A 23,461-nucleotide genomic window follows, 5' to 3' on the forward strand; every position below is an offset into this window, starting at 1 on the left:
TGTAGGTTTTCCTCCTAGCAGCTCTTCTCTGCATCTGTTCCATTTTAAATTCATCTTTCTTACACATGGGAGACCAGAACTGCACACAACAGTCAAGATGAGGTTTCACCAGTTCCTTGTATAATGGTAATAACACTTCTTTATCTCTACTGAAATACCTCACCTGATGCACCTTGGACTGCATTAGCCTTTTTCATGGCCTCATCACATTGGCGGCTCATAGTCATCTGTGATCAACCAATATACCCAGCTCTTTCTCCTCCTCTGTCCCTTCCAACAGATATGTCCCCAGTTTGCAGCAAAAATTCTTATTGTTAGTCCCTAAATTCATAAACTTGCACTATTAAATTTCATCCCATTTCTATTATTCCAGTTTTCAAGGTCATCCAGATCTTTTTGTATGATATTCTGGATCCCTTCCTGATTGGCAATACCTCCCAACTTTTTGTCATCCGCAAATTTTACTGGCACACTCCGACTTTATGTGCCACTGTCATTAATGAAAATGTTAAATAAGATTGGTCCCCGCAAGACCGATCCCTGAGGAACTCCATTAGTAACCTCCCTCCAGCCTGAGAGTTCACCTTTCCGTATGACCCGTTGTAGTCTCCTCTTTAACCAGTTCCTTATCCACCTTTCAGTTTTCATATTAAACCCCATCTTCTCCAGTTCAACTAACAATTTCCCATGTGGAACTGTATCAGATGCCTTACTTAAATCCAGGTTGATTAGATCTACTGCGTTTCCTTTGTCTAAAAAAATCAATTATTTTCTCATAGAAAGAGGTCAGGTTGGGCTGGCATGAGCTGCCTTTTGTAAAACCATGTTGTATTTTATCCCATTTCATGAGAATGGGTTTGGGCCTCCTCACAGTGAATAGCTAATACCCATATAAACTAGCATCGAATATATAAAAGTCTGCCTAAATTGGACAGCGTTCGTCAATTTTATTAAAGCAGATATAGGATTTGGAAGTTTGATTTTCCCCTCCTTCTTCTGATTACAGTTTCTTTTATTTGTGCACAGTATAGTTACCAGTACTAGCTGCAATCTCTTATACAGATAAACAAGCACAAAGATTATTAAAAACTGCTACAGCACATAATTTGTCAAGCAAAAAAAAAGTATGTAGTTTTCTTCATAAGAATTATCTGAAAGTCTCGTATTTCACATGCCCATGTATTGGACCTTTGCGTAAAAATGCTCCTGTGTTTAAAAAAAGTGATGCAAATTTTTAAAAATTGCTTGATGTTTTCTTAGAAATCAATCCAAGAAGAAAAACGGAAACCAAGAAAAAACAGGTAATTTTTTCTTCTGTATTTACTTATCCCACAGTAATTGTTATAATGCTCCAGAAACAGTGTTTAGCTGCCCTGTCAACAAAGTAAAATCAAGAGTTAAGAAAAGGATATAGTTATTTGATGATACACAGGAAAGTACCATTTACAAGTTAAAATTATGCCATTGTAAAGAACAAAATACATTGTAGAATTTGGTCAAATGTTTTTACTCGTACGTGAGTCTTTTGCAATGGCAATACAAGCATAATAATAAACGAAGACACAGTCTAGCACAAAGACAGTTCTAAATCAAAGAAATAATTGAGGGTGCTTAAAATTCCAGTTCAAAACAGGTGAGCAACCAATCACTTCATTAGCAAAAATCCAAAGAAGGATGGAGCTCCCCTTCTGAGAAACAACCACTTAGAAATATAAAAACCACAAACAGAAACAATTTATATAGTCATAAGAAGTAAGAAAACCAAAATGCCCACTGTCATTTCAATAGTAAAGCTTTTCTCACTGTGTAATTGAAATATTTTGGTGGATATCCACATGCATATATTTTCTTGGAGCTATATACACCTCTACCCCGCTATAACGCTGTCCTCGGGAGCCAAAAAATCTTATCACATTATAGGTGAACTTGCTTTGATCCACTGGAGCGCGCAGCTCCGCCCCCTGCGGAGCGCTGCTTTACCGCATTTTATCCGAATTCGTGTTATATCAGGTCGCTTTATATCGGGGTAGAGGTGTCTATGCAGATCTCTCTATGGTTCTGGCAAATATTCAGCACATAGCTTCTGGCAAAGATTAAACCCACAGCTTTGCCCCACATACGGACCTGTACTTATGCTTTTTGTGCTGCTTCCCTGTGACCGTCCACTCCTGAATATACTTCTTAGGCTACATCTATACTAGGAGCACGTCACCAGTATTGGAATACTGGTAAACTATACTGGCAAAGCAGTCCTAGGGTGGACACAGCTATACCAGCAAAGCTGTGCTTTTTACTGGTATAGTAAAACCACCCACTGTAAGGCAAGCAAACTATACCCGAAAATTCGAATGTTGCTGGTAGAACAGCATCTACACTAAGGGCTTCTGCTGGTCAGACTCAGGGATCATATCTCTTCACACCCCAGACTGAAATACCGATGTCAGCAGAAGCCTATAGTGCAGACCTGGCCTTAGTTGTTCCTTTACTTGACATATAATAGCATGCGGGCAGTGGTCTATTCATAAAGCTCAGTGCTGTGTGATGCTGAATGCCCTCAGCTCCCATTGAAGGCAGTGGGAAAAGGGGACATAACACCTTGCATGAGACACTCAGTACCCTGCATGATTGGAAACACCAATCCGCAGCTGAAGCTGCAGGATGCAAACTTCATATAGAATATATCTAAAACCAGGACATATATATTTGAGAGAATGTAGTAAAAAGGTAAAGGGGTAAAAAAGGATACTCCCCTTTAAGAGTTTGGCTGGAGGCTACAGCTTGCAGCCTAGGGATAATCAAGGAGGCCCTGTCCTCCTGGGGGCTGACCCATATAAACAGGAACAGGAAGTGGAGCAGGGGAAAGAGAGAGGGAATAGAAGCCAGGCAGGCTGCAGTGGGGTGGTAGTTACTCTCTGAGGCACTATGAGACCAGCCTAACCTGCCTCACAGACTTGGGCATGGACTATCAGCTTGGGAGCCTTGATCTACAGTCCTAATGAACTGTTTGTTACAATGGTTCCTGTCCTGAAGTCTGATTAAAAAGGGGACATGGTATTGTGTTAATATGTGTTGGTTTCTTCTTGGCTGGGCAGTTAAATCTATTGCTGCTCCGCTTGGGGAAACTAAGGAGGGGCATACCTGCAGCATCACACTGAGCCACAAGCTAGCATGCAGGAACTGCAAACACCTTTACAATCAATAAAATGCAACCACATGCTTAAGCTCAGTCTTGCATTCAGCTATATTTCAGCCACTAGTTACACTGCACGTTAGATGACCCATTTGGGGTAGCAGTAAGTTTAGTTTTTGTATTTCGAGCTCTTCACTCAAGGACCCCATTATGCATTTCTGGTTTAATTTATGTCTGTGTCGCCACATGACACTGTCAACTCTAGATCACAGATCTGCTTGTAGTGCCAGTTGTATCTTGGAAAATTTCTAAATATAGGGTTTCTCCCAGTCAGCTCCTCTTCTGGTGAGTTATTTGACCAGTTCATGTCTGGACAAGAAATTTACTCATTGGACCTGAATTTCTTCTCACTTACACCAGTTTTATACCACTATTGCTACTGAATTCAAGGAGTTACTTCTGATTTACACTAGTATGAGAGAAGAATCCTGCCCAGTGTCTTTCAAGTCACCCTTAGGATTTTTTTTCCTAGTCATTTTAAACTGTGTGATTTTCAAATTGTGTGTTTCCTTAGGCACCCTGAAGCAATGCATGCGAAGAATGCTTGTGCTCATATATACGATCTCCAACAGTACACTGATATATACTATTTGTTATTATTATATATATTCCAGTAGTATCTGAGGCCTCTTTCAGTAACAGCATCCCATTCTGCTAGGTGCTGTAAGTTTCAGCATCTTATGGCATGCCTGTCTCCCTAGAGTTTCAGCAGCAGCATGCCAATCCAGGTGGTGGCATGCCCCTGCCTGCTTCAAAATATTGTAGTCCCTTCTCATCTTCTCTACAAGAAATTTCCATTTCTTAAACATTAACTTATTTAAAGAGAATTCTTGGGCTTGCTAGAGGATGGACTGACAGCTCTAGAAACTAAAGGCCTCTGTACACAGCATAGGAATAGCCTGGGAAGAAGTCGTGCATTTTTTCCATATCATCCCAATCACATGACACACTTTTGACCTGGAGAAATTACTCTCTAGGTCCGTTCAATCCTTTCTCTGTCTGCTGAGACTGGCAAGAAGAGTGCTGAATAACACGATCCTGGCCACTAGGATGTGTACTGAGGTTGGCAACTCATTTCATATACTGTATGTTACAAAACCTCTCCAATGGGTAACAACTTTCAGATAAATAAATAGCTTGAGCAAGATATATAAATAGGGGACATGGAAAGAAAGTCCCTGTGTCACACTGCAGATCGCCTGAAAAATCCAATTCCCTAGCAGTTTTCTTCTTTCTCACCCATGATCTGAAAGAGTTAAATATACAGATGATTATCTTCTTGTTACTTATGGATCAATGTAATCCATTCATTTCTAAGCCCAAAGTCCTCCAGAGAGTGTCACAAATCTACTGATATCCCTAAATTCTAGAGCTTGAATTTGAATCTCTTGAACTAGCTGAACATGGCCTATTAAATCATGTCCTAGAGTACATTTTTGTGGTCAAAGAATAAATCCCTAAAAACAGGTGATTATAATGGAAGTACTAACAGAATTTTAAATTATATCAGTAAGAATGACAGGTTTCAGAGTAACAGCCGTGTTAGTCTGTATTCACAAAAAGAAAAGGAGTACTTGTGGCACCTTAGAGACTAACCAATTTATTTGAGCATAAGCTTTCGTGAGCTACAGCTCACTTCATCGGATGCATACTGTGGAAAGTGTAGAAGATCTTATTATGTACACACAAAGCATGAAAAAATACCTCCTCCCACCCCACTCTCCTGCTGGTAATAGCTTATCTAAAGTGATCACTCTCCTTACAATGTGTATGATAATCAAGTTGGGCCATTTCCAGCACAAATCTGGAAATGGCCCAACTTGATTATCATACACATTGTAAGGAGAGTGATCACTTTAGATAAGCTATTACCAGCAGGAGAGTGGGGTGGGAGGAGGTATTTTTTCATGCTTTGTGTGTACATAATAAGATCTTCTACACTTTCCACAGTATGCATCCGATGAAGTGAGCTGTAGCTCACGAAAGCTTATGCTCAAATAAATTGGTTAGTCTCTAAGGTGCCACAAGTACTCCTTTTCTTTTTATCAGTAAGAATGGCATTGCTGAAAACTGTCCAGTAACGTTAGATCTCTAAATCTCAGAACTGCCTTGAGATACCCAGGTGCACATTGATACATTTACAAAATCAGCCACAACTCATGCATGCACAGATATAAAAGCTGATTCTACAAAGTACTTGGCATGTGATTATATATTTGCTGGTAAATTCAACCGTAAATTATTAGTTCAAAATTATAAACATCTGAATTTTCGTTAGTTACATCTCCAGGACCAGATTTTTGTGCTTATATAATTTTCTACCACCGTCAACATATCAAAAGTCCTCAGATATTGGCTGATAAGGAAAATGAAAGTTGTGATTCATTACTTTATTTTCGCTGGGAAAATGTTGCAAAACAGAATTGGTGATTTACAACTTCTGTATATTTACAGTCTGGGCAAGGTGCTAGATTTAGAAGATTTCTATTACCAAGAAATTTCATCAAGTGAGTCCATATCAAATGATAGTAATTCCAGCACAAGAGAAAAGAGGCCACCAGTGGAGCTCAGAGATTCATCTTTAACTATTACTGAAGGGTAAGTAATACCAAATAATAGTAGGAACAAAAGAAATGCTGTGTAACCTACTTTAAAAAGTTACGGATGCAAACTTATTTTTGTACATTTCATACTGAAGACAAAAGTATATGCATTCAAACTGTCTATAAATCAACTAACTATTTATTGTGGAATCTTGTAAAATAATAATTCTAGGAATTAGAAAAATGTATATATGCTTAGCTGAAAGATTCCTTTCTTCAAAATAAGGCCCCAAAAGAGTACAAACAGTCTTCAGCCCTGTTTGCAATTTTGGGAGCAGAACTCTGGCGAGGCAATCTCAATCATACAGCCATTTTGCTGAAGAACCTGCCAATTTTGTTCTGACTCCACAGCTCCAGATAAGGTGGACAGACCTCCTTGCTGTACGTCTTTGAATCTCAAACTTTTTGTCAAACTAAAGCAAAATCTAAAAGTTAAATTTCTGTTTCAATTAGGATTGTGTGGCTCTCTGCCAGACTTTTAGCCTAACTTTTGGAGCCGAGACACCTGGTTCTTGACTTCCTTTTTTTCCTATTGCACTGAAACAACACATGCCCCTACACTCAGCCTCTGCTTGACACCAGTATGATAAACAAGCAAGGGAAAATCCTGAAGGGAAAACCTGGTTCATCAGCCTTCTACCTACACAGATTTTTCAGGTCATTAATTGCATGTGACCTTTTGCCTCTTCACTCAAAATGCTTTTGTGATATGCACCAGTAGGCTAGGAGCCTGATTGTGCTCTCACTTAAATCAATGAGATTTTTGCCACTGAACACAGTGGAAACCGGTGCAAGGGGTAAGAATGCATGCCTTATTAGGATGCTCTGCTCTGATGTTAATCTGCGGTAACTGTCTTGGAGTAACTGGAGTAACTCCAGATCTACTGTGTGTAACTGAGAGCAGAATTTACCCCCGTTCATGGTTTATTACTTAAGTATCAACTACAGTTCAACATTCAGTGGCCACTTCAGTCAGGCTTCTTGTGTGAGTAAGGCGAGTATGACTGAGTCCTAGAGAAAGTGAACGCTTTTGGAACTCTACTCTGCACCCCTAAGTGTAGCTCATCAAACACGTCAATAGTTATTTCAAAATAATGTATACTTTCCAAACAATGGTTTTATGGTTAATCGCATTACATAGGAATGACCTTGGTCCAGTTAGCTAGGTCTGCTGTCTAAATGGAAGACCAGCTTTCAAAAATTAACCTTGCCACTTGAAAACCGTAAGCTGGGTTCTATACTGTGACCTTTGCAGTGTCCAGTCTGAAACAGTGGAACAGATCCTCAGCAGGTATAAAACAGGAGTAGCTCCATTTATGTCAATGGAGCTACCTGATTTACACCAGCTGACAATCTGATGCAATGTCTAACGGGCAGGAATTACCCCCAAAGCCTTGCCTGTTGTCCTGACATTTTTTGCTGTGTCCTTAATAATTCCTCCCTTTTTTGAAAAAACAGGTTTTCTTTGAGCATTCCTCTGTTCTGCTAACATGTATTTGCTCTGGGGTGCCAGATCTATTCCGCAGAGTAGGAAGAGACCTAGAAAAGGCAGCTGTTTTTTCTGAGGTTGAAGGTTAAGCAGTTGATTAGCAGTGTTTGCTGAAGTAAATGTTTTGACTTTAATTTCTAAAGCACTTCTGCATTTAATCCCTAGGTCAAGGGTTGCAGAGAGCCCCCTGGACGAGAGCAAAACTGAAGATAATCCCTATGACTACAGAAAACTGCTACGGAAAACCTCTCAACGCCGGCGCCTTATCCAGCAGTTGTAGCTGCTGCTGCCATTTGGATTTTATTAGCATAATCTTTTTTTATGATTTTGTACCGTATGCTTCTTTTTTTGTATTGTTATCTCTAATATTTCAGGTTTACAGTGACTATGAATTATTGTAGTTTACAGCCCAACACTGTTTTAAAGGGACACTGTCAAGTTAAAAATTGTATATTTAAAAAGAATCTTGCTGAGGTTACTTATTAATATACTTTAGATTACTAAAATTGAAATAATTTTTGAAAACAAATGTACTTACTGTGTATTGTTTTCCTTTTTAAATTTCTCTCATCTTATACAAAATAGACTAGTCAGTTTCTGTTTTGTTTATAATCATTTCCTAGTCAATTGAGTTTTCAGGTTCCCATGCACTGGCACAATACTAACACAAAACTTTTTTTTAAATAAATTACTTCACTGGATTTTTTTAAGAATTCCAAAGAAGAACTTCTTTTGGTTTTAGATCTACAATACCTACATTTGGGGCCAAATCTGCATGTCAAAAGTGTCCCTTTAATACAAACAAATGTAAATTGTTGTTTGGTAGTATTTTATAAACCGATTTATTTTCTTATTGACTTTAACTACAGTAAAGCTACTGAGGGACAGTGTTTAAAGGTCAATATAGGATGTATATTCTTTGAAATGTTTATATACCACAACTGTCTCTTCTACCTGTGAGCTTTGTGGCTAAATGTTGAACTCTGAAATCTTGTTTGCTTTGTTCTCCTTTTTAAATTTGCATTGGATTTTTAGGACTCTTAATCTCAGAGAGACTGAGAAATGGCTAGGAAAATGTGGATTGGTCTATTGCTGCCTAAAATGCAAATCAATTCCATCAGAAGTGTACTGAGTACAAAAGAAATAGCCATTTAGTTCAAAATTTCACCCAAATTCCTATTTTTAAATAAATTATTTTAGAGAAAGGATGTAGATAACTGGAACATTCACATTTGTGATTGACAGTTGCATGTTCTGAGAATGGCAGATTTTACCAGGCCAATATTCTGAGCAGTGTAAGAGCTGAATCCTGGTCCCTTGCTCAGGCCAGGTGTCCCTTTGCAGTTATTACGGGTGGGAGTAAAACCAGCAGGGTAGAGCTCTGCACAAACTATCTTTAGACACTTCTGGCACTTTAATTTAGCCCTCTTTCCATAGACATGTAATTGGTGCTTTGTATTTTTATGGTAGTTAAAAGATTAAAAGCCATGTTTAAATTGCTGCAGTGTACAATGTGCTAGAAAACATTGGGTTTGATTTTTAAAGTCCTCTTAAAATTGTTCTCTCCATTATTAAAATAGCAAAGTAAATAAACAACAATACAAAAGTCAGGGACAGGCTTGACTGCATTTGAATTACTTCTAGCACAGGTGCAATCACGGGGGTGTGTGCAGGGGTGGATTGAGACAGGAGGAGAGAAGAGCTGAGCAGTCACGTTACATTGAAACTCAGCTTGGTATTTCCTCCACATTTCCTTACATGCGGGCATCAGCTGAAAATTGGGAGGGATCAAAGCAGACGTATTGTTTCACAGAAAGAAACCACAGGGCTGATATTCTTTGTTTTCCTGTCAGGCTATTCTCTAAACTGATGAAGGCATTTCAGTGAGACCAACGCCTAGAATGTTATTCGTTAACACTGCTGCATGGATTAACACCGGGGTCTACCAAAAGGGGAGTGGGTACAAATCAAGGTGCAGTAAGACCCTCCACTGGACTGAGTATTAGGTGAGTGAGGCCTATCAACAAAGGGGCAGCCTTAGCCTCTAGCCCTGGCACTGTCTCCGTCCTGCTCGCCCTCCAGTTCTCTCTAAGATTTGCTCTCTGGATGGAAAAATCATGATGTTGGGCTGATTAGACTAAATGCAGTTTTGCCCTACCAAGCAAGAGGCAAGCCCGGCCTCTCCCCTGTCCATAGTCTCCTACATACAGGGGGGTTGCTTAAACTATCTATCATGCTGGCAGGATTAAAAGGCCAGGCCTGCACAACAGGTCAGCCTGTTCCCAAGTAGATTCCAGAGAACACTTCAGGAAACAACCAGGGTGCCTGTCTGTGTTGATTGCCCACCTAGAGAACACGCTGGTGGTTGTCAGTTTCACACGATGCCATGAGAGGTGCTAGTGTGACAAGAGGGGCAGGGAAGAGAAGGCCTGTGACAGAGGCTTTCCATAGGACGCTCCTAAAGATGGACTTTTACTACCCAAGTGCCTGTACCTAGAAAGAGATGGGGAAAGAAGGAGATGCCCGAAAAGCTGCCACAAGACAGATCATTCATAGGCTGTGAGCTCTGTGCTGTCTCACAGGTACCTGTTTGGCCCGGTCCTTATCCTGGGCTGGCAACACTAAGGCGCAAAGTTATGATAACCACGCAGAGTGACAGTGTTGGGTTGTGCGGGACGGAGATTTTATTGTGCTGGGTCCTTGGCCTGGTCTGTTAAAGCCCATCTCTAACCACTCAGTGCAGGAACACGCTGGCTCCTAGCATAAGGTTGCCAACTTTCTAGTCACATAAAACCAAACATCCTTGCCCTGCCCCGCACCCTGCCCCTCCTCTGAGGCCCCACCCCATTCACTCCATCCCTCTGTTGCTCAGGCTCCCCACCCTCACTCACTTGCTCATTTTCACTGGGCTGGCTCAGGGGGTTGGGGTACAGGAGGGGGTGAGGGCTCCAATTGAGGGTGCTGCCTCTGAGATGGGGCCAGAAATGAGGAGTATAGGGTGCAGGAGGGGGATCCGGCAGCAGGTTCGGATGTGGGAGGGGGTGAGGGCTCTGGGGGATGAGGGTTGGGGAATGAGGGGCTGGGACCAAGGGGTTCAGATGGGGTATCAGGACTGGGACTGGGGCACAGGAGGAGGGTCAGGGGTGCAGGCTCCAAGTGGCGCTTACCTCAGGTAGCTCCTGGAAGCAGCAGCATGTTCTGGCTCCGAAGCAGAGGCTCGACCAGGAGACTCTGCGCACTGCCCCATCCGCAGGCGCTGCCCCCACAGCTCCCATTGGCCACAGTTCCTGGCCAATGGGCGCTGTGGAGCTGGCACTTGGAGCAGGGGAAGTGTTTGGAGCCCCCTGGCTGCCCCTAGGTGTAGGAACCAGAGGGGGAACATGAAGCTGCTTCTGGGTACCCCACAGTGCCACGGCTGTCACCAAGCCTTCTTAGCCCCGCTGCCCCACTGACCGGACTTTTAACTGCCCGGTCAGCACCACCGCCAGGTGGTCCAACGCTAACGTGGTTGGAACGATTTCAGCAGCACCCGCGATTGCTCCTTCCTCGCGGCGGGGTGGGGTGGCCCTGCGGGGTGAGGGAGGGTGATACTCAGGGTTTCCCGAGGCGGGCAGCGCCTGGCCGGGGTAGATGAAGGCTACGCACCCTTGCTTGCGCTCCCTCTTGCCCCGCAGGTGCAGGGTGAGCCGCAGGCCGCCAGTGAAGGCGGGTTTGCTTGTGGCTTTTGGACAGGGGGAGCTTGAGCCAAAGGCCCTTGCAGCCAGGTCCCACAGTGAACGCCCGGCTTCATTCCCCCCGTGCAGCAGTTCGGGGAAGCGTGGACCCCCCTCCTCCCTTGCCCCACGCCTCGCTGGGCGCTGACAGGCAGCCACTCCCTTGCCTTGGGCTGCTCCAGTCTCGGCGCCCCCCCGCAGGCCGGCGGAGGGCTTGGGGGGGGGGGGGGGTGCACAACCGGGCTGCCTGCAGGGCCCGGGCCGGAGAAGCTGCACGCCTGTAACTCGGCTCCCGCCTCGCCCCTCGTGCTCCGCCGGGCGCCTGGCTGGGCCTTTGCCCTGGCCGGCTCCGGAGCATGGGGTGTGCGCTGAGCCTGAACTGACTTACCCCGGCAGCCTCTGCGTGGAGCCGAGGAGACAGACGGGGTGTGAGGACCTTGGAGCGAGCCCGATCCACCTTCCGGATCATTGACTTCGCGGGCGGCTACCCAGCTGATGCGACCACAGGGAGACGAACAGACACATCGGTCTGCAAACCGATGCCATTGCTGGGCTAAGAGAGCCGCTGATTAGCGATCCTGCAGCCCTTGTCTCCGGCTGCCGCCTCGCTGTCTTGCAGGCTCAGAAAAGGCGCACGGTGTAGCCGCTCTCTGGAGCCGCACACAAAGGGCCGGGCATTTCCAGCTGCGTTTCCGTGACACCGGGGGCCTGGGGCTGGGCCCCACGTAAGGGACTAAACAGAATCAGGGCGGCATAGACATAGCCCGAGGCTGGGTCTCTCTGGTTTTAGGCACATCCCCCACCAGCCCCTCGCTGGCGGTGGAGGCCGGGCTGTGAGGTCAGGCCCCCGCCCCTCTCTGCCCGTGCCCACGGACGCAGAAACCTCAGCTCGCTCGGTCACCTGCCGTCCGGCCTTGAATGAACTGTGATCCCTCAAGGCAAGGCGCCCCCCCACCCCCGGGGGGCCAGACACGCGTGGGATCGCCAGCCCGGAGACTCCCCCAGTCAGTTCCTCAGCCTGCCCCTGTGCCAGCCTCCAGCCTCCAGGTGCCTCCCTCGGGTTGCCGGGTCTGTCTCCTCATTCCCCTCCGAAGCTCTCTGGACACGGCCCGCGTGGGGGGCGCCCTGCTCGGCTCCCGCAGCAAGTCCGGCCGTGCGAAGGGGCCCCATCAACCCCAGCCTGGCCCTGGGCCGGTCCCGATCTCTGCCCAGAGCCAGCGCGTGGCCGAAAGCCGCTGTCAGGCAGCAGCGGCCGCCAGCTCGGGGGGAGTCGTGACTCGCGCACCCCGCCCTCCCCCCGCCCCAGGGTGCCCGGGCTGAGGGCTCCAGCCGGATAAAAGGAGAGCCGCGCTGACCCCCCGTCGGGCCGAGAGACGCGCGGGGTTGACGAGGGAGCGGGTCGGCACCATGGAGAGCGCCTAGCGTCCCTGCCCCACGCCCTCTCCCACTTCCCGCCGCCAGCCCCGTCGCCCCGGCCCCCGGCCCCGCTGCTGCCGGCCTCCCTCTCCCCGGAGCCCCCGGGGAGCGCCAGGCCGCCGCTGCCGCTCTCGGCGCCGGCGCACGCTGCCTGGCGCTTGCACGCGGGGGCACTCCCGCGCCGGGACTCTCCCTCCCACACAGCTCGCTGCAGCTCGCCGGCTCCGAGGCACGGCTGGCAGCTCCGCAGATGGCAACGCCAGGCGCCGGCTTTTGGTCCTTCGGCTCCGAGGAGCGATCGGGGGAGGCGGAGAACCCCGGCACAGGTAGGAGCGCGGAGCAGCCCTGGCGGGGGATGAGTTCCGCCACCGGCCGCAGGCAAGTTCCCAGCCGCTTCCCGGGATGGGCCAGCGCTACCTGCGCCCGGCGTCCCATTCCCTGCCTGCAGCCAAGCGGGCTGGAGACCAGCTGGGCCGGTTCGTCCCGGTCCGTCCTGACCAGCAACAGAGCGCGCAAGTGGATGCGGATGAGGCAACAAATAACCACCATGGGGTACTCCAAATACCACCCAGGGCAGCGCTGGCAAAGGGAAACGCAGCCATCCCAGCTGCCCTCGGACTTCGCAAGGGACTCGGGACCCAGAGCTGCGTTGCAGGGCAGCTTTATTGTAAAGCCTTCGCTGCAGCTAGAACTGGACCAAGGTGCCGCAGGATTCTCCAGGGCAGGAAGGAGCGACGCCGACATAAACCTGAGTCTACTCCAGGGGGCCTTCTACCTGGCTGGGCGGGGGGATCTCTTTGGGGCGAGAGAGGAAGGGGAGAGGGAGGGGAAGGGTTGTGCTGTCTTGGGGGATATTAAGAAAGTCATATTCTGTGTCACCCGGAAAGTGTTTGCTCTTCGAGTTCTGAAAGTTAGACAGGAGGGACAGTTCCCACCCAGGCATCCAGCCTGGAGCCACCAGGGCACTTGAGCCACGCCGTTTCCGAGATGATCCTAAAGAAACACCCCAGATAATACACACAGCCCTTTTTCTCTTCCAGCAAAAGCGTGGTGTCAGGCTGCCCAGAAGTTTACAGGAGGAATTGGAACCAAACTCTGCGGTAAGCGGGGGAAACCAGTGGTAGGAAATTGCAGGGAAATGGTCAAGAAGCAAAAAAGAACTCGCAGCCCCCTGAGGGCCTCTGCGGGATTCTCAGGTTCCTTTGTGCTGGCCGAGAGGGTGAGCGGACCGCGGCGGGGGCTGCAGTCCAGGCCCTGGGTTTTCACGGACGATGTATTTAGGCTGCGTCTTTTGTGTCATCGTTAGCTTTGCTGTATGGGGATGGAGAAAAGCCCACGGAAACCGGGGCGAAGGAGGATCTGGACTCCGCGGAGAAGGCACCGGCCTGTACCTGCACCGACAAGCCCTGTAGCTGCCAGAGAGCGGATATTAATTATGCATTTTTACACTCAACAGGTAACGATACCGCGTGCGTGTGCTTGAAAGTAGGTATGGAAAGCCTCCGACTTCCCAGCTGCTCGGACTTTCACAGTCCACCGTAACCCTAGGGGCAGACCTTGCTCGTACACACAAGGGGTGGAGACCCACAGACGAGCTAAATGATAGCGGTTGGATTCTCAGGGCTACTCTAGGAAGGAAGGTTTGGGACGGGGTTATTTGGATAGCACGGACACTGGGATTAAATATACCAGATATATATCTCCATATAAACCCAGTATTGCTCTTCGGAGCTAGTTCTAAGTGCCAGCCATCGGGCCTGCCTGGGCTTGCTGTGAAGAAGGGTTTCCCTGTTCCACTCCGGACTGCGGGGTGATCTAAAGATGACAAACTTTTCTCACACACCAGTGAGCTATTCGGACTGGCTTGGCCTCTCAGCTGCGCTGCCCGAGGAAGAATGAAGGCAGCTTTTGTTGAGAAACACGAAGCCATGACAGGCGAGCACGATTTTTAATTCCGGCCATTCTTGCCAAATTAATGAATGGACAGCTCGGTCTTTCTGCTCCAGTAAATACCCCAGGCCCCAAGGGGATGTGCTGGTGAGAAACGGTCCCATTCGAACCACCAGCTCCGCAGGTTCCCTTCTCCTGGCCCATGGACAACAAGCAGCCTTGACAATCTCCTACATATTTAACGGCTACAGGGCTACAAAGATACAGTCAGAAGAAATAGGGATTTCCCTTAGCGCTCTGTGCGGCACGGGCCTGCACAATTCAGTTTAAATAAAGATACAAATATCTATGAATAAATAAACATCTGAATAAATCAGAGCATAACATGTTATTTCACGGAAAGGCACTCAAACATCACTAAGGTATTGCAACCCTCCCATTTGACCAAACACAAAAAAGCTATTTTATTGTGATGCACTTCTGGGTCTTCCACGTGTATCATTTGCAGTATTTACCTATTTTCCCCTGAAACTCTTTTCATTATTCCTTTTCCTTTCTTTTTTCAATGTTTTTAAAGTTGGTCAGAAAATGCATTTTTCTACACAAATTTCTAGTTAACAACAAATTTAGAGCTTGACCATATCTCCTAGAAAAAATATTTTTGAAATAAGACCCCATCGGATTGCTTACCAAATCAAAAACCCGATCCTCCGCTCATTGAAGTCAATAGAAAAGACCTAAAATCAGTGCGGGCGAGATTGTGTCAAAAATCTATACATTAAACAATAAACTGGAGCTAACATTTCATGTATTTCCCCCCCCCCCCCCAGATCTTCTGCCAGCGTGCAATGGGGAAATAACAACTCTGTCTTTCCTACAAGATGTTATGGATATTTTGCTTCAGTATGTGGTGAAAAGTTTTGATAGATCAACAAAGGTTATCGATTTCCATTATCCAAATGAGCTTCTTCAGGAATATAACTGGGAACTGGCAGACCAACCACAGACCTTGGAAGAAATTTTGTTGAACTGCAGAACAACTCTAAAATATGCAATCAAAACAGGTAACAGGCATGCTCAGATACTAGTGCGTGATTTTTTTTACTATTTTTTTTTAAATATCACTTGCTGATCCTTGGAAAGTCAGTGAAGCTGAGATAGCATATTTCCTTGTGTGGCTTTAAGCAGCTATTGTAATTTGTAAATACATAACAGTCGATAAAAGAAAGAAAGAAAACTATTTCTTGGAGCTATTAATATTTTCCTACGTGAAATGTACAGTGTTATAGTTTAAGTACCACAATATACATTTTCCTTAGTCAAATGCATGTCCCTGTCAAAGGGGGAACCTGTATGTATCAGTCGCTACGAAATAGCATTCTCCCACCTTTGTAGCTCTTTTAGCACTTACTTTTTACACCGAGCACATTTTGGGCCCCCCTCATCCATTCTTTACGCTCTTCCATCCTAAACCGCTAATGGGGACCAAATTCAGCGCTCGGTTACAACGGTATGAATTCGGAGCTAAACAAATGTAAATCCGAATTTACACCGACGTGGCAGAATCCACTCCCTGAGTTCTCAGTTCATAAGGCATGCAGGATAGGGCCCCTGAAGCAGAGACTTATTGCTACTCCCCCAAGCGAGCACTTCTAAGAAGAAAGTGTTACCGTTGACCGGTGGGGTGAGGAGAAAAGAAGCAATTAATTAATTTGTCCACTAAAATTGCCATAAGAACCACACTAAATGGAAGTTCTGAGCAGACAGCTGTGTGCTGAGGGCGATGTTATTTATACAAAAGGCCACTAACTCTCCTGTGTGCCCAGTGGATCGAGATAGCCCTTCGCATCAGATAGCCCTGGCTTTGAGTTCCGCATCTCCAGTGTCTAAAAAAGCTGGACGCGGAGAATGAACAGTCCCGGTTCCCGGAGAACGCGATCTGGCTGCCCACTCCTGGGCTCGGTGTAACAATAGGAGAATCTGGCGCAGTGGAACGCAGAAAACATGGTTTTCCCACTGGGTTCTAAGCATGAGAAATAGGAGCTTGTTTAATGGCTATTTTTGTTATTGTCATGACCAAAAAATATGCCAATTAATTCTGATCTGTTCAGAGACAGCACTATTTGTCCCTGCTCATGTCGTTATTATCTCCACTTAGGCAACCTGCCGCATGGAAATGATAATCTCAGTGATGCTAAACGGAATTCAGCAAATTCGTATATGGACCCATTTAATTAAATTCCCACGGAATAAACCGAAAACAGAGAGCTGCCTTTAGCCTCTCTTATACTGTTATTTAAGAGAGCCGTTTGTGGAGAAAACAAGGGTTCAGGAAGCTCCCACTGGGCATTTGAATCGCTGGGGAAATATTTTTTAAATAGCATAAATCCTTTCAAAATGTGGGTCCAAAATCTGAAGGAGACGATAATGTGATGTGCATATCGGCTGTTCAGACTCTGCGGGAAACATGGCTTGTTGCCTTTTAACAAATCGAATGGGGTGGAATAGACCCGAACCTGATCCATTGGAGTCTTTGGCAAAACTCCCATTGACTTCAAAGGGACAGGGTCGGCCCCGTGTTTTTACTATTTGATTCTGATGTTACCAAAGCTTCCCTAAAAAGAGCCGGGCGACATACATAGGAAATAATTGAAGTCGTTACATTTGGTAGAACTCCTGGTCCGATGTCTCACTATGGCATAGGGAACAAATATTTTAACTGGATTAGATCAAACACTTTAGGATAGGGTTTGTCAGCCTCACTCCGCTGATACATAGGTGCAATTTGCATTACGCTTCAGTGCATATCGACGCAATAAAATTACTGCAAAGCGTGCACAAATCCTTCAAAATAATGTTACTGTTTCTGTTGTGCCATATAAATGTGGGGACATGTTCCCGTTTGTAATTAAAATATACAGAAGAATGATACTTTAAATGATATTTTAAAAGTTCAAATGACTGCAGTGACCATTTTAAAAGTTAAAGCATTTTTTTAAAAATTAAAAATAAAGCTGTTTGCTCGGGCTTCTTTTAGTTTCACCAGCAAGTGGTCAAGCTGGGACCCTGGTTTTACAAGAAAACTGGAGCAAGGGAATGCAACTCCAGACACACTTTGTGTGTGATTAGATTTTAAATGGTGCCCGAAAGAAATATGATGTATTGGCCCAGGGCTCTCCAGGTCCACTCAGTATCTCTCATCAGGAGTGTCGTACCCGCTGGATTCTTCCAAAATGTCCGGCACGCCAGAGCAGCCGCATGAAACTGGCAGCGAGCTGTCGTTTGCACGTTTCACGTGTCCATGCCGGTATTGTTATTACCTGGCTCGTTTGAATAGTCGTGCTAGCCGGCCTCTTCACACCATGGTCATTTCGCTGCTCTTGGTAGGCCACTTGGTACCCCAGGAGCTATTGCGCACGAATCTCAGGCTGGCGCTACGTTTGCGCCAAAGCCCTGGTCCGCGTGCGATGTACCTGCAGTCGCGCGCCGCAATGGCGGCAGTCGCCGGGGAAAGGGGCGCTGTGCCATGACCCCAGGCGGTAAAAAACAGCGAGTCTGACGGCCACGTGCAGTACTAGGCCACTGCAGGAGGCGCGGCGGGGCTCGGAAACAGTAACTTGCTGGAGCCTTTTGTCACGCCTCTGGCGTGGCCCAGCAGCGCCCCGGCGAAAGAGTCTCCCACGTACATCTCCGGGCGCAACAAACAAAGGCAGCGGCACCCGCCCAGGCTCGGGACGAAGCGCCCTGTGGGGAGCGCCCCGGGGATCGGAGCAGGGCAGGCGCTTCGCTACCTTACGCTTTCTGCTCGGCCTGTAGGAGCGAAGGCCTGGCCGCTGGGCTGCGGCTCGGCTCGCCCGCGGAACCGGGTCCCTGCGCTTCCCACCCGAGCCTCAGAGCTCATTTGCTCCGCTGGAGAGCCCATCTTCCGCGGCGGGAACGCCTGCCCGCCTCCCTGCTCAGCCCCGCCCGCTCGCTTGGCAGGTCAGGCCAGGCCAGGCTCCCGGCGGTGGGCTTCTCTGTCTTGCTAAGCGGGGGAGCCGTGTATTTTAGCAGCCGCCGCTTGGCAGAGAGGGTTAAAAACACCTGTTCCGAGCTGCGGGGTCAATGTAGAATGCGATCCTTGAGCCAATGCCCTGAAGCCGCCTTGGGCTCTTTCTCTAAGCGGAGTCGACGTGCTTGCTAATGGATCCGAGGAAACAATTGGTAATAAACTATTGAATCGATCAGTGGAGCCTGCTATCCTGCGGCCAGCTCAGCTTTCCCAGGCTTTATTCGTGGGAAAGCGGATTTGGCTCTTCTCCCGTTGTTTACTCTATGGGTTGATTATCAATATTAAAAAGTCACTGTGTATTGCTTAATTGCGATTGGTTAGATATATCACGTGGTATTTCCCCCTGCTTCTTGCCTGGGTAAGTGCGTCGGTACAGGTGCGTCTGGTCCGAATTCTTACGTTTGTTCAGTTAAAATTCAGCTTCTGGGAACACTGGTGTATGCAGCGTTGCAATTCATTTCCGGAGTTTGCTGGAGTTTTAAAAGTCGTGGAAATTCCAGACAGTGAACAGACTAAGGACTAGTCACTAGTGTTTGTCCAGCATTGCTTTTGATCAGTGCTGTTTGCTAGTTAGCAAGTAGGAAATACAGAAGGTTCATGAAGGTGGCCAGAGGAGGTTGATTGACAAAGCTGAATGGATACCAATGGCTTTTGTGTGTCTGTGTGTGTAGCTATTGAAAATACAGTTAGTATTAGAAGGCAACAGAAAACTGTAAATAAATAACAGAGAATGCAAAGGGGAAAGAGCTGCCAGCTGGGGATGTCAGTGCTCTGGGGTTATGTTGCTGGCTTTGACTGTGGCTCACTGTGTTTCCATGGGCACATCACTTACATCAATTTGTCCATCTGTAAGATTAGGATAGTACTGGGACTTCCCTATTTCACAGGTGTGCCTTGCAGCTTGATTAGTGTCTGTAGAGTGCGTTGGGTGACAGAGAAATATGTCCAAATTATCTATTTTTAAATTAATAAATCCAGCAGACAGTGGTATTCTCCTGTTTCCCCTTGAACCCACCTCAGATCTGGATTGCTTTTAGTCCCCTCCTCCTTCAGTTAGTTGCAAAACAATGTTGATAGCCGTGCACTGAGGTAGGAGAGCACTATTCTACCGTTTTTTCCTAATTCCTCAAGCAAGATCTGCTTTTTGGTCACGTGGGTTACACAGGTTTAAATGAGGGTAGAGTTTATTTCAGCCATCCAATAGGGTGAAAGAACTTTACAGTCTCTCTCGGACTTTAAGCAGTCCCAATAATGGAGAAATCCAAGCGTCTATAATTAGAGTCAGATTATCTCCTCTCCTGTTATCGGCGGAGAGCAGGGCCCAAATTTTGCTGAAGCGATGGTAAGTGAACGCATCATTCTCCCTGCCCCCCAGGATATCCTTGTGAGAAGGCCGTATGCATGCAGGACTCTGTGGTTTTGAAGGGAGTGTGGGTGAGCCAGCACCCGGTAGAGCTCTGGAAGATCCTGTCTCTGCAGCATCACCCCCTGACAACCTGTGGGAATTTCCCCAGGTCCCTAAATAAGTGAAATAACTAAATAAGTTCTGTCAGTGCAACTTACAGAACATCCTGTTCCACACTATCAGACATGGACAAAGGGCAGGGGTTGTTTGGCCCAGCTGTGGACGAGGAAAAGGTTGAGCACGTGGTTCCTCAGGGAGCCGTGCTGCTTTGGGAGACTGGAGATAGGGATTGGCAGGAGACACTGGTCTCTGCAGAAATGCACCAGAAATCTGTTATTCCACAGGATTTCCCCATAGACTCCCAGCTGGACCCCCATGGGTTTCCCAGACTTTCTGTGAGTTTTCCTGAGGGAGGACATGATTTGACCCTTAATGTTGAAAGCTACCACAGAATAGCACATCTTTACTGAGGCGGGAATTCACTTGTTGGCGGAGAGCCTGAGCAAGGTCCTCCCACATTGCTGAATATCTGTGGTATCCTTGTGTGACTGGAGCCATAATGGGGAGTTCCGAAGCCCCCTGAGCATTAGGGGGATAGGCTCTGTGCCAGCTGCAAAGATAGAGGGAAGCATTGATGATTGACCAGAGAAAGGGGTCATGGATCTGTACCAATGGATCATGGTCATGTACCAAGGGTCAGCAATCCTTGCATAGAAGGTGTGGGCTGCTATGTCCCTGGATTATGGGATGGGAGGAATTGGATTTTGTTTCCAACTACTAATCCACGCTTACTTCCAGCCACAAAGCCCAATTATTCAGCCTTTGTGTGCTGTGAGCTGGGGGGGCATGTGGGTAATTCTCAGCACAATTCTTTTAGCCATGTGTATGTGCCTGATAACAGACCACGAGAGACTAGGAGATAAGTTTTCTCTTGTTTTTTGTTTGCATTTCCTCAATCACCCTGCTGTATTTTATGTTTCCCATGTGGTCAGTACCAGTCTGCCAGTTGGGTTAGGACAGGTGTTTTCTAAGCAGGAACGCTTTCCTTTGAATGAGATGATATTTACGTAATTGTTAATCTTTCAAAATTCTTGCTGGTAGCAAAGCCATGTAATTCTAAACAGGAGGGCAGGACATGACTAGTCAAGTGAGCTCTATGAGTTATTTGTATTCCCAGTTTTAATAGCTCTGGGCATATTTTTGAAATAAAATATCTGACAGGAGGTTAGAAAAATCCAGAAGTCGGCGAGAGAAATCTTGTAAATGGACTACTCATCCCATTGAATATATTTTCACGCATCATTCCGACATAGCAGCAATGTTCCCTTTTGTCAGGTTTATTTAAAATCACAATTACTAGGAAGCTCTGTTATTTATAATTGTATTCTGACAGCAAAGAAATGCCCAGTATTACCACAGTCCATGCCATATTTGCACAATCATCAGCCTCTGAGTCATGTTCAAAGCAGTCAGCAAAGTGTTCCATTTTCTCATTTTGCCCTGTCTTTTATAATCATTAGCCATTCATCACTGATGTTGTTATAAGCAGTGGCAAGCGCCTCAGATGGTGTGCTATGCATGCCTTTCAAACGTAGCCCAAGCAAAAGCACAGTCAGTGACAACATGTGACACACATGCAGGGGCAAACAGCTATTTGAGTGCAGCAGCATCATGCTAATTTTCAATACAAATGGCAAGAGCAACAGAAAATGATAGAATTTATAATTCCTAGCTCTACTTCATTGTTCCTGTTTTACTTATTTTGAAATAAGAAAGGGGAAAATAATCTCCCCATTACAAAAGAGCTGTTGTTGTTGTGTTTCACACATTGATGATGCTTGTCCATTGTGTAAAAATCCTGAGATAAATACACCAATCAGTATTGAGCAATTTCATTCTGCTTCCTCAGACTTCTGATACATTTTTTCCATTTTATGCAGGGCATCCTAGATATTTCAATCAACTTTCAACTGGATTGGACATGGTTGGATTAGCTGCAGACTGGCTGACATCAACAGCAAATACTAATATGTAAGTAGCTGAATTTGCCACGATTATTATCTAGGCTAATTTTAAAATTAGATTCCGCAGTATTTGCTGTAGCTGTAGGTAAAAGAAAGCCTTTTATGTGAAACTAGCAGGAAAATCATTTGTCTGCCTTTTAAATTTTAATACAGCCAGCATGTTATTTTAAAACTGTTTTGTATGTTGTCGCCCATAAAAAAAATTCATCACGTAAATAAAATGACAGCTCTGATAAAATTCCTGCAAATGAAAGGGGAAATAGTTTTGTATTTTGCAAACATAAATAAGTAAAATGTGAAATGGAAACATAAACAGCTGTTGTTATATAAATAGACTTGCTTACCAAAGAACCCGACCTTGCAATCCGGACTCCGGTGGGTTAGTGCCATTGGTTTCAGTGGGACGAGCCAAGTGGCGAAGGGCTGCAGGGTCAGCCCCAAAGTTTATTTCTAAGGCTCCAGGCCTACAAAGTGTGGTATGCTCATGATTTTCTTTGTGCACTGTGTCCCATTGACTTTATTTGCATGTGAAGTGAAAGGCCTTGTTCTGGTCAATAGCTCTTGAACGCATGGTAATAATGTGAGCCCCTGTCCTGCAGGAAGCTGAGCAAGCTCCACTCCTGCTGAAGTCAATGGGAGCAGAGTCCTCCGCACCTCACAGGTGTGGGGTTCTAAACAGTTAAACTTCAAGGCAGAAAGAAAGTAATCAAATATACTGCAAAATATAGTTCTCTGCACTGTATGCTGATACAGTATATATACATAATATGGATGCAGGGTTTGACAATGGAAACAATTGTGTAGATATTTTAAGTAGTAAATTAATGTTTTAAATAAAAAGAATAAAATATGGCCATTACTGCATTTCAGGTTCACCTATGAAATTGCTCCAGTGTTTGTACTTTTGGAATATGTCACGCTAAGGAAAATGAGAGAAATGATTGGCTGGCCAGGGGGCTGTGGCGATGGGATATTTTCACCTGGTATATGACATTTCAAGCTTTCTTTGTGTTTCAGACTATACTGTGACAGACCTCATAACTAATCTAGCTAAAGAGTCAATACAGTGAAATCCACAGTTTCAAGAGGTCACTCACTAATAATAACCGCTGTCCTCTGTTGGATAAAAGTACTGCATATTTATGAAATTCAGGGATGTGATTAGGGATTTTAATGTCTGTCACTGTTGAATACTCCCTTCAAGCAAATTTATGCTGCATTATGAACAGCAATAGTGGTACATGGAAAACATAATCGGAAGAGACATTTGCCCTGCAGTTCTGCTATGGTCCTACTTCCTTATGGATTACATAAAATAAAATAATATAGTATTACTAATGAGACAGAGAAACACTCTGATGCCCTCCATCATTACAGTAGAAATTTAAGTGAGCAGGAAAATGTAGCATCCCTATCAGTAAATACAAAGCCTGGCCAAGATCCTGCAAATCCTTATGTATACGAATAATTTTACACAGGTGAGTTGTCCTATTGAATTCCAGGGGACTGCTCATGTGAGTAGTTATTCAAGTGTGCAAGCACTTGCAAGATCAGAGCCCTAGCTTCTTCGAGGCAAATCAATAAGTCAAGAAATGAGTATGATTAACTATAGAGGAATCATTGTCAGTGCCAAGCACTATTTCCCTGAGACGACTCATATTTTCAGCATGCCATTTAATC

General features: G+C 45.8%; 2 protein-coding genes and 1 long non-coding RNA gene across 12 annotated transcripts in view; 2 read left to right on the forward strand and 1 right to left on the reverse strand.

The window, feature by feature from the left end:
• Positions 1-8,892, forward strand: part of MYO3A (myosin IIIA) — a 299,867-nt gene extending 290,975 nt beyond the window's left edge. For 7 of the 8 annotated variants that reach the window (XM_048837824.2, XM_048837826.2, XM_048837825.2 and 4 more), the window contains 3 exons: positions 1,261-1,301; positions 5,645-5,788; positions 7,448-8,892. In XM_048837824.2, coding sequence (XP_048693781.2) covers positions 1,261-1,301; positions 5,645-5,788; positions 7,448-7,562 — 300 coding nt within the window. In that variant the 3' untranslated portion in view covers positions 7,563-8,892. The remainder of the gene's footprint in view (positions 1-1,260; positions 1,302-5,644; positions 5,789-7,447) is intronic. The other variant, XR_007354926.2, reaches the window with a different exon arrangement.
• Positions 928-11,490, reverse strand: LOC125631341 (uncharacterized). The gene is made up of 2 exons (XR_007354927.2): positions 11,384-11,490; positions 928-1,373 (listed from the first exon to the last, which is right to left on the reverse strand). It is a non-coding gene; the product is annotated as an uncharacterized LOC125631341 (long non-coding RNA).
• A 1,099-nt stretch (positions 11,491-12,589) lies between these two features.
• GAD2 (glutamate decarboxylase 2) overlaps positions 12,590-23,461 on the forward strand; it is a 53,165-nt gene continuing 42,293 nt past the window's right edge. The window contains exons 1-6 of one of the 3 annotated variants that reach the window (XM_048837835.2): positions 12,590-12,737; positions 13,452-13,511; positions 13,718-13,867; positions 15,132-15,365; positions 21,698-21,788; positions 22,652-22,764. In XM_048837835.2, coding sequence (XP_048693792.1) covers positions 12,662-12,737; positions 13,452-13,511; positions 13,718-13,867; positions 15,132-15,365; positions 21,698-21,788; positions 22,652-22,764 — 724 coding nt within the window. In that variant the 5' untranslated portion in view covers positions 12,590-12,661. The other 2 variants (XM_048837834.2, XM_048837836.2) reach the window with 2 other exon arrangements.

Source organism: Caretta caretta, chromosome 2 (assembly GCF_965140235.1).
Source record: "Caretta caretta isolate rCarCar2 chromosome 2, rCarCar1.hap1, whole genome shotgun sequence".
Classification (NCBI taxonomy): Eukaryota; Metazoa; Chordata; order Testudines; family Cheloniidae; genus Caretta; species Caretta caretta.